This window comes from Anastrepha obliqua, chromosome 1 (genome assembly GCF_027943255.1).
Source record: "Anastrepha obliqua isolate idAnaObli1 chromosome 1, idAnaObli1_1.0, whole genome shotgun sequence".
Lineage (NCBI taxonomy): Eukaryota > Metazoa > Arthropoda > Insecta > Diptera > Tephritidae > Anastrepha > Anastrepha obliqua.
In genome coordinates this window covers 177,466,511-177,479,824 of record NC_072892.1, presented here as the reverse complement: position 1 = coordinate 177,479,824, position 13,314 = coordinate 177,466,511, and the positions used below count along the sequence as shown (strand labels likewise).

Genomic DNA, 13,314 nt, shown 5'->3' with positions numbered 1-13,314 from the left:
GAGGAGTTCGGCCAAACACCTAACAGAAGTGTACGCGCCAATTATTAATTTTTTTTTTAATGTCAACTAGACAATTACCATCTTTTGATTCAAACTAATAAAATTTTAAATCGTTAAATTAAAATAACAATGGCCATGATTAAGAAAATACAATGTTAGCACCGGTACCGCTTATGTGATTTTAGTGAATTTGACAAAAGAATTGTGCGTGTAACACCACAACCGTGCGGTTGGGTTACATTTCAATACATTACATTTTTTTACTTCGGAAAACTAGCACTCAAAATCCGATCTGGTGGACGCAATCTTGTTTTATTAAAAACTTAGTAACGAAGTTCAGTTTATATGCCATTGCCGATTTTTCTCGATACGGCATCACGCTATAGTATCATATGGTAGAAAAATAATCAATGAATTCGCCTTGGTCGGCATTTAATTTCGCTCCGTGTATTTATCCATGCCGTGTGCGAAACATTGCCAAAACCAAGGCGGATAATATATTTCAAAATAATTTCATAAATTGCAGTGCAGGTTTTAAATTTTTTCACTAGCACTTATCTGAGTTCAACTCGCGTATAATGGTTGACCTGACCGGTGGTGAAAAAGCATGGGACAGCGATCCCAAAGCTTGGTCCAAGCCTATTAAACCGCTGGAGGAGAAGTGGAAATTAGTACCGGCGTTTTTACAAGTAAAAGGACTTGTGAAGCAACATATAGATTCGTTTAACCATTTCGTAAATGTGGATATTAAAAAGATTGTTCAAGCCAATCAAACGGTAATCAGTGAAGCTGATCCACTCTTTTACCTTAAATATTTGGATGTACGTGTCGGAACTCCGGACATTGAGGATGGCTACAATATTACAAAAGCTACTACACCTCACGAATGTCGATTGCGTGACACCACCTATTCTGCGCCTATCACAGTCGATATTGAATATACGCGTGGAGCGCAACGTATCATACGAAATAACCTCTTAATTGGGCGTATGCCAGTCATGCTGCGCTCCTCCAATTGCGTTCTGTATGGTAAATCGGAGTTTGAGTTGGCCAAGATGAATGAGTGCCCACTCGATCCAGGTGGTTATTTTGTTGTGCGCGGACAGGAAAAAGTGATTCTTATACAAGAGCAGCTTTCATGGAATAAAATGATTACTGAAGAGTTCAATGGCACTGTGCAATGTCAGGTCACTTCGTCCACACATGAAAAGAAATCACGCACGCTGGTATTGAGTAAACACGGCAAGTACTATCTAAAACACAATTCAATGACCGATGATATACCGATTGCGGTAATATTCAAAGCTATGGGTGTAAACTCCGACCAAGAAATAATGTCGTTAATAGGAACTGCTACAGAGACCCAAAATCGTTTTGCGCCTTCGCTCTTAGAAGCATTTCAACTGAAAGTATTCACACAACAGCGCGCACTTGAGTTCATGGGTAAATAGGAACTATACGAATTGTGTTACTTAAAATAATTTATATTTGGTTTCAGGCTCCAAGTTGGTGGTTAAGCGTTTCCAAAGCTCATCGAATAAAACACCGGCGGAAGAAGCTCGTGAACTACTAACAACTACCATACTCGCCCACGTGCCAGTTGAGAACTTCAATTTTCAAATCAAATCGATTTATGTGTCCCTGATGGTGCGGCGTGTTATGGCCGCAGAACTTGATGAAACAGCCTTTGATGACCGCGATTACTACGGCAATAAGCGTCTTGAATTGGCGGGCTCACTTATTTCTTTGATGTTCGAGGATCTTTTTAAGCGCATGAATTGGGAACTGAAAATGATTGCTGACAAGAACATTCCCAAAGTGAAGGCAGCGCAATTCGATGTGGTGAAACATATGCGCGCTGCGCAAATAACAGTAGGCTTGGAATCGGCAATTTCATCTGGCAATTGGACAATTAAGCGTTTCAAAATGGAGCGTGCTGGTGTGACGCAGGTGCTTTCGCGCTTGAGTTACATTTCAGCGCTGGGTATGATGACACGCGTCAATTCACAATTCGAGAAAACACGCAAAGTGTCTGGCCCACGTTCCTTACAACCTAGCCAGTGGGGTATGTTGTGCCCCTCCGACACGCCTGAAGGCGAAGCTTGCGGTTTGGTAAAGAATTTGGCGTTAATGACACACATTACCACGGAAGTGGATGAGGGACCAGTTATACGTTTAGCTTTCAATGCTGGTGTGGAAGATATACGTTTGATCGGTGGTGATGTAATAAACAACGCAAAAGTTTTCTTGGTGTTCATCAATGGTAAGTTCATAGATATCGAATTTCAAAACATTGATTCTAAAATATTAATCCTAACAGGTAACATACTTGGGCTTACGATTAGCTACAAACGACTTGTTCAAGTTTTTCGTATGATGCGTCGCAAAGGCCGTCTGGGTCCATTCGTTTCCATACACACTTCGCACACACAGCGCTGCGTGTACATACATACTGATGGTGGCCGCCTCTGTCGGCCATATATCATAGTTGCTAATGGCAAACCTGCGGTAGAGCAACGCCACATTGAAGAGCTTAAGCGGGGAATACGCAAATTCGAAGACTTTTTGCATGACGGTTTGGTAGAATATCTCGATGTGAACGAAGAAAACGACTCGTTTATTGCCTGGAATGAAGCTGATATAACCGCAGACACCACAACGCATCTGGAAATAGAGCCATTCACTTTGTTGGGAGTATGTGCGGGTCTTGTGCCTTATCCACATCACAATCAAAGTCCACGTAATACTTACCAATGTGCTATGGGTAAACAAGCGATGGGCGTTATCGGCTACAATCAGAAAAATCGCATCGACACACTTATGTACAACTTGGTGTACCCGCAGGCGCCTATGGTTAAATCGAAGACTATTGAACTTACCGGATTTGATAAATTGCCTGCTGGCCAGAATGCAACTGTCGCCGTAATGAGTTACTCTGGTTATGATATTGAAGATGCGCTAATCCTGAATAAAGCATCTGTCGATCGTGGCTATGGCCGTTGCCTGGTTTACAGGAATTCGAAATGTACCGTAAAGCGATATGCAAATCAGACGTATGATCGTATAATGGGACCTGTAAAAGATGCACTCACCAATAAAGTTATCTTCAAACATGACGCGCTAGACACCGACGGAATTGTGGCACCTGGCGAAATGGTTGTAAACAAACAAATTCTGATTAATAAAGAAATGCCGGCAGTGACTTCTATAAATCCTATTGAACAAACTGGACAAACTTCGCAGGTAAACACAAATTTCGTTTTGTATAAGGCTATAATTTTTGTAGCCTAAAATGCATTTTCTATTTACTTGCTTACAGGTGCCATATACGGCAGTACCCATTTCGTACAAAGGTCCTGAGCCGAGTTATATTGAAAAGGTTATGGTGTCGGCGAACGGCGAAGAAGACTTTCTGATTAAAATACTTTTGCGTCAAACTCGTCGCCCAGAAATCGGTGACAAGTTTAGTTCGCGTCACGGTCAGAAAGGAGTCACGGGCTTGATTGTAGAGCAAGAGGATTTGCCATTCAATGACTATGGCATATGCCCAGATATGGTTATGAATCCTCACGGTTTCCCCAGTCGTATGACAGTTGGCAAATCACTTGAACTGCTTGGAGGCAAAGCCGGTTTATTAGAGGGCAAATTCCATTATGGCACCGCATTTGGTGGTTCCAAATGCAAGGATATACAGGATGAACTATTCAAGCATGGCTTCAATTATATGGGCAAAGACTACTTCTACTCTGGCATCACGGGCGAATCGCTGGAGGCATACATATACTCGGGTCCAGTGTATTATCAGAAGCTGAAGCATATGGTGCAGGACAAAATGCATGCTCGTGCTCGTGGTCCAAAAGCGGTGCTCACGCGTCAGCCAACGCAGGGTCGCAGTCGAGAAGGTGGCTTGCGTTTGGGTGAGATGGAACGTGATTGCCTGATTTCGTATGGTGCAAGTATGTTGATCATGGAACGGCTGATGATTTCGTCAGATGCTTTTGATGTAGATGTCTGCAAGACTTGTGGTCGTTTGGCGTACTGCTCTTGGTGCAATTACTGCCAGTCATCGGCGAATGTCTCAAAAATTTCAATGCCTTACGCCTGCAAGCTGCTCTTTCAAGAACTGACCAGCATGAATGTGGTGCCAAAACTGAAGCTGCAGAATTATTAGTTTTTAGTTTTAGTTTATAACACCGAGCAGCATGAATTTTCAGTCTATGTTTTAGGTTTACAAATTTAATTGGTTTTGCGTAAGAGAAAAATAGTTAAAGTTCGCTACTCAAATTGTGGCTACCTGCTGCGTGGGTACGAAAGCAAGCGTTCGTTGGAGGGAAAAGTTCAAGATTTGGTTACTTTTATGCAAAGAATAAATATTAATGTATTTATATAGAAATTTTTGGACCTGGATAATAAATTAACTATATACAGGGTGCGTACTATATTATAGGACATGCATATATACGGCTATAGCTTTCCGTAAGCTTTATAATTATTTTGCTCTTTTCCGGAAGGGACATGAAGAACTACAAGTTAACTCAAGAAATAAAGACACGTGCAGTTTATCTCACTATAAGTGCAAATCACACCAATTTAGAAATCTCTAATTTTCTTAAATGCACCCGTACATGCGTTCATAGGGTTCACGGTGAATTGCAAGTATCAGGCGGCGATGCAAAATCTGTTGCAATACGCAAAAAGCAGGAGGAACGTTCTGACACTGTCCGATCTACAGAATTTATTCAACAAGAGCAAGCGCTCACTAACGAGGGCTCTTGAGAGCGAGCTTAATGTTTCTGAGGGCCCTCTCCATCGAGTTGTCCACGAAGAACTCCGGTATAAATAGCATAACCTGGCGACCTATACTATCACTTGCTTCAGACCACTTGTACATTATCGTCTCCATTGAGAGACCTGCCGACTTCGTTTCCGCTTTAACAAAGCTAATTGATGGGGCTTCGCGGAATTTACAAAGAACAGCTTCGCCGCTCTCCCCATCCCCATCGACATGCAGGTAGGCGAACGTGCATACCGCAACGTGGTCGCAGCTGCTGTGGCTCGCTTCATTCCTGCTAGGAGGATCCGGGACATATGTTCCAATTTCTTAGCTGAAGCAGCCATTTTATCAAACAGGCGCTACCACCTACGCCAGTGGAAAGCAGGGGGAGTGGCCCTACTACTGAAATTTGGGAAACCCCCCAACCAAGGGGAAACTTATCGCCCGATAACTCTCCTTTGCCCAGTAGTGATTACTCTTAAAACCCTGGCGAGTGGGAATAGACTCCACACGAAACAAAACATCTGGCCCTGCCCACACATCAGCATGGAGTAAGTGTAGTACAATGGACTTAATTCATGTCTGAGTGCTGCACTTGCTAGTTGTCCCGGCAAAAAAAAAAAAAAAACAACACTGGACTTGAAGAAGGGTTTCGATACAGTCAGTCACTCCACGCTACTAGACGACATTATACAGTCGACACTCCCGCCGGGGCTCAATAGGAGGTTCGCGCATTATTTGATTTATCGGTTCTCGTCAGTCATTTTCCGAGACTAAAACTCAAAGCACAGGAGTATAAAGCAAGGTGTTTTGCAGGGAGATGTCCTATCACCCTTGCTTTTCAATTTCAACACATAGAAGCTGCCCCAGCCACCAGAGGGAGTCTCCCTGGTCTCCTATGCTAATAGCGTCGGGCAGTAACATCGATGGCCTGTGCGTCAGAGTAAACAATTACCTCGCCAGTCCTTCTCTCGAATCTCTAACTCTAATCCACTAAATCCACAGCAATCCGCTTTACCACCTAGACAAATGAGGTCAAACTACAGTTTAGGGTTAAACTCGACGACACCCCAATACCGACTGTTGGCGCACCTTCGATAGTTTGCTTTCCTTCTCTGCGCACACAACCGCAATTGCTACTAAAGTCTAAAACCGGAATAAGGTCGGATACGATACAATAAAGACTTGCAGCAACTATGTAATGGCGAGGACATCGTGAAATATGTCAAGTCCAACTTCGATGGTTGGGCCATGTTATGCATCTCCGCCCACGCCCAGAAATCAATCGTGTCATACAACCCCGTAACGCCCAAAAAAACGTGAGGACATCCAGGACTAACATGGGGACTTGAGGACTCTGGGTGTTCGAGACAGGAGAACTGTTACCGAGGATCGAAATGCCTGGAAATGAATCATGAACGAAGCTAAAGTTCACCCCGGGCTGTAAAGCTGCCCGGTGAAGTTGGGGGTTGGAAGCGTTGTTTGGAAATTCCCACAATTTGGAAGCGTTTCTCTGGCGTTAAACGATTCATGACGGATTGCCAATCTTTCTTTTTTCTTTTTCAATTTTTCATTCATTCGCACAAAAAAATCTGAGTCTTGGTTTAGTAATGCGGTTGATAAATTGCATCTATTTGACTCCAGAACAAATACGGAAAAAGGAAGTGTCATTACTAACAGCAATTTTACTTGTTTTGTTTAATAACTTGAAAAATTAAAAAAAAAATCCTTTAATCAAGAAAAAGTTTTGAAACAAGTGAAATAATTTATTGCTGGCAATGCCATCAACTGATTTCTTCACTTGTATAACAGATTCGCACACTTGTCAAGGGGGAAATTTTCTATTGCTCCGCGCCTAAAAACAAACCACTAAATGTGTCAAACAGAGAATGCAATTCTTTGCTTATTCTTCCCGTTTCGTGCGCGTTTCGTGTGTGTTGTACTTTTCCTCATCGTCGTAGATGTCGTCGTTGTTGAAATTAAAAATCTATTGTTTTTAACTTCTTCTCTAACGAAAACCATTATCGAAACAACGAATTTTTTTCTTCCTTGTAATTGCCGACAACATCAAAGCGTTCAACTTCTGTAATGTGGCCCAAACGAATTGCGAACAACGAATTTTTCGCCGTGTGTCGGTTGTGAATCGCGGAGCCAACGAACAAATCGACAAAAGAAAAAATATACGAGATAACTTTTAGGCGTACGTCCGCCAGTGGTAATCCTCAAGTTTGGAACTTGCGGTGTAACAAATATGTTTCAATTTTCTTTTGAACACTAGCCAAACTTTTATAAGTGTATAATTTTGGGATTGTAAAAAAATACGTTCTTTTTTTCAATTTTCTCTACTTGCCAAAGCAACTCATCCAAACACCTTCAACCATACACGCACACATACACCTTAACAAACACGCCCGCTCTGCAACACAACGACCGAGCAAACAACATTCATTGCTTACTTGCATAGAAGGTGGGCACAATATGTGGGAAAAGTGCATTGGGCGCCGATTGCTCAATCACCTTCAACTCTACCTCTGTGTCACGCCAACCTCAAGGGTACGCGTGTAACTAATGTTCTGTGCAAGTGTAGTTTGTAGTTGTAGAGATTGCTCTCCGGCTCTTGTGTGCTTTGCGGTGTGTGACATTTGGCTGCATTTCTTCATCGCCAATGGCCACGCGTTTGCGTGTAATTAATAACTCCTAAACAGCTACCTCAGTGCCCAAACCCTACTTAATTTCCACACTGCCTTGCCGCGCATGCTGGACTACCACAATATCCCACCATATGAGTATTTACGTTTATATACTCTTCAACAACACTAACCAACACCCCACTCATCCAACAAATACACATGAAAATAAACACATGCATACAGTGTCAAACGTTGTGCGTGAGAGGAGCCAACCTTAACCCACGATTAATGCCACTTTGCATATCGAGTGTGTTGGCAAATGCGAGGGGAACGTGTAGGGATTTAATATTTAACACCCACATAAGTGCAACAACAAAAGTTATCTACCACAAAAGAAGGTGGTGTGGAGGTGGGGTACCACCTAATGGCACCCACAATTCAACTGTCAACTTGTTAGCAATCAGAGTGAAAAAGGGAAATAGAATGAAGCAATGTTTACTAAATACCGTAAATTGGGGTAGCTTTTACAGAAGAGGTAATAAACATTTGAGGTTATTTTTTGATTGTTAATAAAATTATATATGAGACAAAATTAATTAATTGCAAATGTTAGGTGAAGTAAAAAGTTGTGACTATTTTCCGTTATAGGTCTTTTGTGGATCTTCTCCCACGAGTTATATGTACATTGCCAGACTACATTCCACTTCAAACCAAGTTCTCGGACAGTTTTGTGCTTGGTGAAGCCAGTTATGTGTTACAGTGTTCCAAAATGGAAGTAGGTAAAAGAGAAAAATTTGATTTATTCTTCCGAACCACAGTGACTAAAGCAGGCGATAAACTTTGTAACATTCGAGAAATGAAAGCTCTTGCTTTAAGAGTGTAAGTGCGAGGTATACCAGTAACATCTGCCATCAGAAAGTCCAGGTTTTCTGAACCTATTAACATATGGTTTGAAGTTGAGCATTAAGGGATATATTTTTGTTTTTGTTTAGAAAATTTCGCACTTGCTGTAGTCATCAGCGTGTAGTGTGTTTCAGGTAGAGGTAGCCGCCATCAACGAGGCAGTAGACTGGCAGTCGTCACTAATTTAGTAAAGGCTGACCAGATAACAACGATAGGAAAGTATATTTAAATAAAAAAAAATATCCCACAACGTTGTTTCTATTTGATTCTAGCTTAATTTTAAAGTTACATTCACACTATTTTATATATAGTTGGTCCAAGTTTTGATGACTCGATTTTATTCCGGCATAGCGCCTCGGACGTTAACCTAAAGCTCGTTCAAAGTGGTTGGATTGTTAGCATAGAACTTGAACTTTACATAGCCTCAGAGAAAATAATAGAAAGGTGTGAAGTCGCTTGATCGCGGTCCCCATTAATAAACGTTCGCCGTGAGATGATCGGGTCCACAAATTTCTGCTTCGCAACTTCTTACCGCTCGAATAGCATGTAGTCCCATGTTGTTAGAACCAAGGATGACAGATTTACAAGTTTTTCTCATACATTTCAGTTTGCTGGTGAAAATGAAATTATGAGGCGAACTTCGGCTGCCCGAACTCTCTCTGTCACTTGAGAGATTCGGCAGCCGAATTCTGCACGATCATTTCAGATGTACTCACACACTCGTCCAATCAACAACGGCAACGAAGAGCTACTGATTGATTTTTTTCGTATATCACCACCACAATCTCAGTTTTTTTCCCCTAAGTGGCGTCAGCCCATTAGCTGATCTGTCCAAATCGCTCAGAGCCGAATAACGGTCTGTTGAAAAGTACACCTCTAAAAAACGTTTCACCATGGCATCGTTCATTGCCGAGAATCATTGTCGCTTTGCCATAAACCACACAGTTTTCATCATAAACAGTTAATTCTTATGGATGCATTAACGCTTGTGGTCGCTAATTGCAATTTTGCTTGTTGATATAGTCAATAAATCAAAAATTGAACTTTGTCTGGGAAGAAGATATTTTAGCAAAAATCCGTCTTACTACTCAACCGAATATTTTTTAATAATTTTCAAGCTAGCGTTAAATGATGCTTTAGGAAATGGCAAACCTTGCTCAATATTTTCGCAATTGAATATGGCATTCACTTGTAACTTTTCAAATACAGTTTTCGAGGTTTAACATTTTTTGGTGAATTTACTTGACTGTGCACGCTATCAGAAACTTTTTAACCGGCGAATTTTATTACCAATAATTGTTACCTCTTTTTATGATACACCTCTAACGCGTGAAAGATAGACTGTGGTGAAAATTTGTCAGCTTTTTGAAGTGAAAACTTCTTTAGAATCGTTGGGAGTGATTTGAGAAAAAGTGAAACGGAAATAGCGACCCTCTTGGCTACGAAGCGTTATATTATATGTTGATATAAACGTAGCGACGAACTAAATAACTTTTATTTTTTCTTGTGATTCGAACCAAGGATTTTGGATCGGAAGCTCACATTGCTAGCCGCTCGGCTACCGCGCCATGCTGTCGGCGCTGGCCTAAAAATTATTTAGCTACGAAGCGTTATATTATATGTTGATATAAACGTAGCGACGAACTAAATAACTTTTAGGCCAGCGCCGACAGCATGGCGCGGTAGCCGAGCGACTAGCAATGTGAGCTTCCGATCCAAAATCCTTGGTTCGAATCACAAGAAAAAAATTTTTTTTATACAATTATTTTTTTTTTTTATGATATGTTTATGAGGAGAAATACACTCGGTGTTTTGCCATTGCCTGCTGAGGGGTGAGCGCTATTAGAAAAATGTTTTTCTTAATTTTGGTGTTTTCACCGAGATTCGAACTGACGTTCTCTCTGTGAATTCTGAATAGTAGTCACGCACCAACCCATTCGGCTACGGCGTTTGTTTAATTTTACTGATGCAAAAATGAGGGAAAATATTTGAATAAAGTTTGCTTACTGTTTACACATTTTCCAAAGGTGACGGAGAACCAAAATCAATAAATAGCATCACGGAATTCATTCACGAAAATTTAATAAAGTATACACCAGAAGTATCGCGGATACGATAAAGTTCCAATGATTTTAAGAGGTGATTTCAACGTAAATTTTGCATTGGACACAGCGGTTCCTTCAATTGACTTTCTCAATACAACATTCAATTTAAAAATGTGTAACAATCGCACTGAATCGACAACACGATCAAAAACAACAATTGACGCGGTATTTCAAAGATATGTTGACAACATCGAAACCAAAGCATTTGTATCATATTTTAGCTATCATAAGCCACTCGTATCATTTGTTGAAATTGAAAACATTGAGGATGAATAATAATAAAATGAAGAAAATAAAATATGAACTTTATATCAATATTATAATGAACCTATAATTATCCCGCCCCTAATGCTGTTTTCGTCTCATTCTCTCTTAGTTTGTTTTACGGAAGGTTTCACTTCTATCGCGTCTAACCGTTAGACTGGTATTTTTTTTTCTCTATAAATCCTCTGAGTTCGATGACTGAATTGTTAAATAAAACTTACAAGATAATGGCAACACAAACACTGAAATCTGAACGATAATTTCACATACTCGTCCAATCACCACTCATATTTCTTCGTTGCCATGTGAACAACAACTGATTGGACGTATGGTGAAAAGATTTTTAGAGGTGTAGGTACTACCTAGCAGACTATTATTCGGCTCAGAGCGAATTTGTGTTGTGTTTTACGAAGCTAAAGTTAAATTTTATGAAACACAAAACGAATGGCGTAGAATCCAAAGTTCCCCTCAACAATTTTTTTTCACCATACCTAACGAACAAACCTGGTATCTATCATCCTTGGATTGGAAGAGGGTGTGCATATGAGTCAAATGATCGTGCAGAATTCGGCTAGAGAATCACCTCCGGAGCATAGCAGCCCCTCACAATTTTGTTTTTCACCATAGTTATTGGCCAAACCTAGTAATCTATCATCCTTGGAATCTTTCTAATACCTCTCAGCTTTGTACAGGCAAAAAGTTATCTATTTTGTAAATGTCCAACCGTGAATTAAAATTCTGATACATGATAGATGTTATTTTAGCTATCAATCTAAAAAAATATTGATAGTTCAAACTGAAAAGCGGGGTAAAAATTTTCACTGTGCAAGTTAGTTTTTTCTGCCTTCGAAATATTAAAAGGTTGGCCATAGTTAATAGACAAATATAAATAAAATGTATTAAGTCTGGTAATAGCTACTCTTGATGCTCCAACTATTTAGTGGCTAGCGAATAAAACAACAATTCGCATGTTGCATACGTATTTGGCAGCACTGACCTATTTCGTTGACAGTTGACAACACTGCAAGAGAATTCGTAAAGCTGAAGCAACAAAATTTGCTCTGTATGAACGCGGTCTAATAAATCTTGCCTAATATTATAATAGATATTTGGCAGCATTGCAAATAGTGATACGAGATTTATGAGGCATAACCACACTCGCTAACAGCGACTCAAGGCGAATTTATTACAGGTGACAGCAAACACATATAAGTAAAACCCTACATGTATTTGTTGTTGCGTTTGGTGCAAGCATCATGTCAAAATCAGCAAGCAAATGTAAACATACGAATGTAAACATACCAATACATACAAACAAGGCATATCATTTTGACGTAAGCCATCCCTACGGCGAAAAATTCAGCTGGGTGAATGCTGTCACCTTATTAAATCCACCATGCAGCGACTCTTCCTCGTTAACTTTGTTGCTGCTTTCACATGCAAATTTTTCATCAAACGGGCAAGTCAGCAAGTAACGAATCTGCTCGCTTAAAGTGGTGCTGCTTTGCTATGGAAATTTTTCGAGCCGACCTTAAGCAAGCTAGGGGAAAGACCAGACGAAATCAGCTAATGTTTTACCAAACTTAAAAATCTGAAATTTGAATTGATTACTTTCAGGGATTAATTTATTCATAAATAAATTTATATTACTATTAAAGTAATACTTAACTTAATAATCAACTGCTGCTGGCCAATTTTGAGTTTGACGCAAATTTATTAAAAAAATGTGAAACATTTAGGGAAACTTAGTACAATTTGCATTTTCTCATAAATATACATATGTACATACATACATACAAGCACATACCCCATATATACTTGGTAAAATTTTGCGTAATTTACCACCACAATGCAAATGTAATCCAATAGCAAAATATTGTAAAATCTCTTGAGACATGATTAGTACGGCCTACGGTATGCCTGTGCATGTGAGCACATTTGGTATTTGGCATATGGGTTGGCGTGACTGGGTTGGTGGTCCAAGTGTCAGTGTCAGTGACAGTATTGGCGGTAGCCGAGACGGTGCTGCTTCGGTTGTTAGTGCTCCTGCTGATTGCGATTGCAGTTGTTCACTGAGTGAATCCTCCCACACACTCTCTACACATTTTCAGTTCGCACGCATCTGCATATACGAACACACGCTCACACCAACACATTGTTTTACAGCTGTCAACCGGCTGTGCTGGCTTGCACATATACACACACAAATTAATACGCACGCACACTTATTTATATAAGAGCTCACATTTCGCCTCTTGCATGTTGACATTTTGCGCAGATCCAAAGTGGTGAAGTGAATTAGTGTGACGGCCGAACACACGGGAAGCGCACAGCAGCTACACAGCAACATTAAGTGTAAGCGTGAATTGAGAACGGTTAACTGTAAATTGAAATGGTGTAAAGTGAAAGCAATACAATCAATCACATACAGCGTGAGCGGTGCAAGTAAATATATTACGAAAATTATGCGAACACTTTGTAAGTGCGCTCACTACGCTGGAATATCAAACAACACGCAGCAGGTGAAGCATATCTGCAGGCGCCGCTAGTCACAGACGAGCTTACACCCGTCCATTGATAGTGAAGAGAATATAATAAGCAAATAAATATATATTTTTTGTTTTTGTGTAAACTAATA

General features: G+C 40.4%; 1 protein-coding gene across 1 annotated transcript; it reads left to right on the top strand.

Moving 5' to 3' along the window:
* Positions 1-458: 458 nt before the first annotated feature.
* Positions 459-4,490, top strand: LOC129241918 (DNA-directed RNA polymerase III subunit RPC2). The gene is made up of 4 exons (XM_054878470.1): positions 459-1,443; positions 1,499-2,263; positions 2,321-3,243; positions 3,320-4,490. The coding sequence occupies exons 1-4, from the start codon at positions 579-581 to the stop codon at positions 4,169-4,171; spliced, it is 3,405 nt and encodes a 1,134-aa protein (XP_054734445.1). The 5' UTR covers positions 459-578; the 3' UTR covers positions 4,172-4,490.
* Positions 4,491-13,314: the final 8,824 nt, after the last annotated feature.

Coding starts and splice junctions, on each gene's coding strand:
- LOC129241918 (XM_054878470.1), top strand. CDS start 579: ATGGTTGACCTGACCGGTGGTGAAAAAGCATGGGACAGCGATCCCAAA. Junction 2,264..2,320: donor TTTCTTGGTGTTCATCAATG/GTAAGTTCATAG, acceptor TAATCCTAACAG/GTAACATACTTGGGCTTACG. Junction 3,244..3,319: donor AAACTGGACAAACTTCGCAG/GTAAACACAAAT, acceptor ACTTGCTTACAG/GTGCCATATACGGCAGTACC.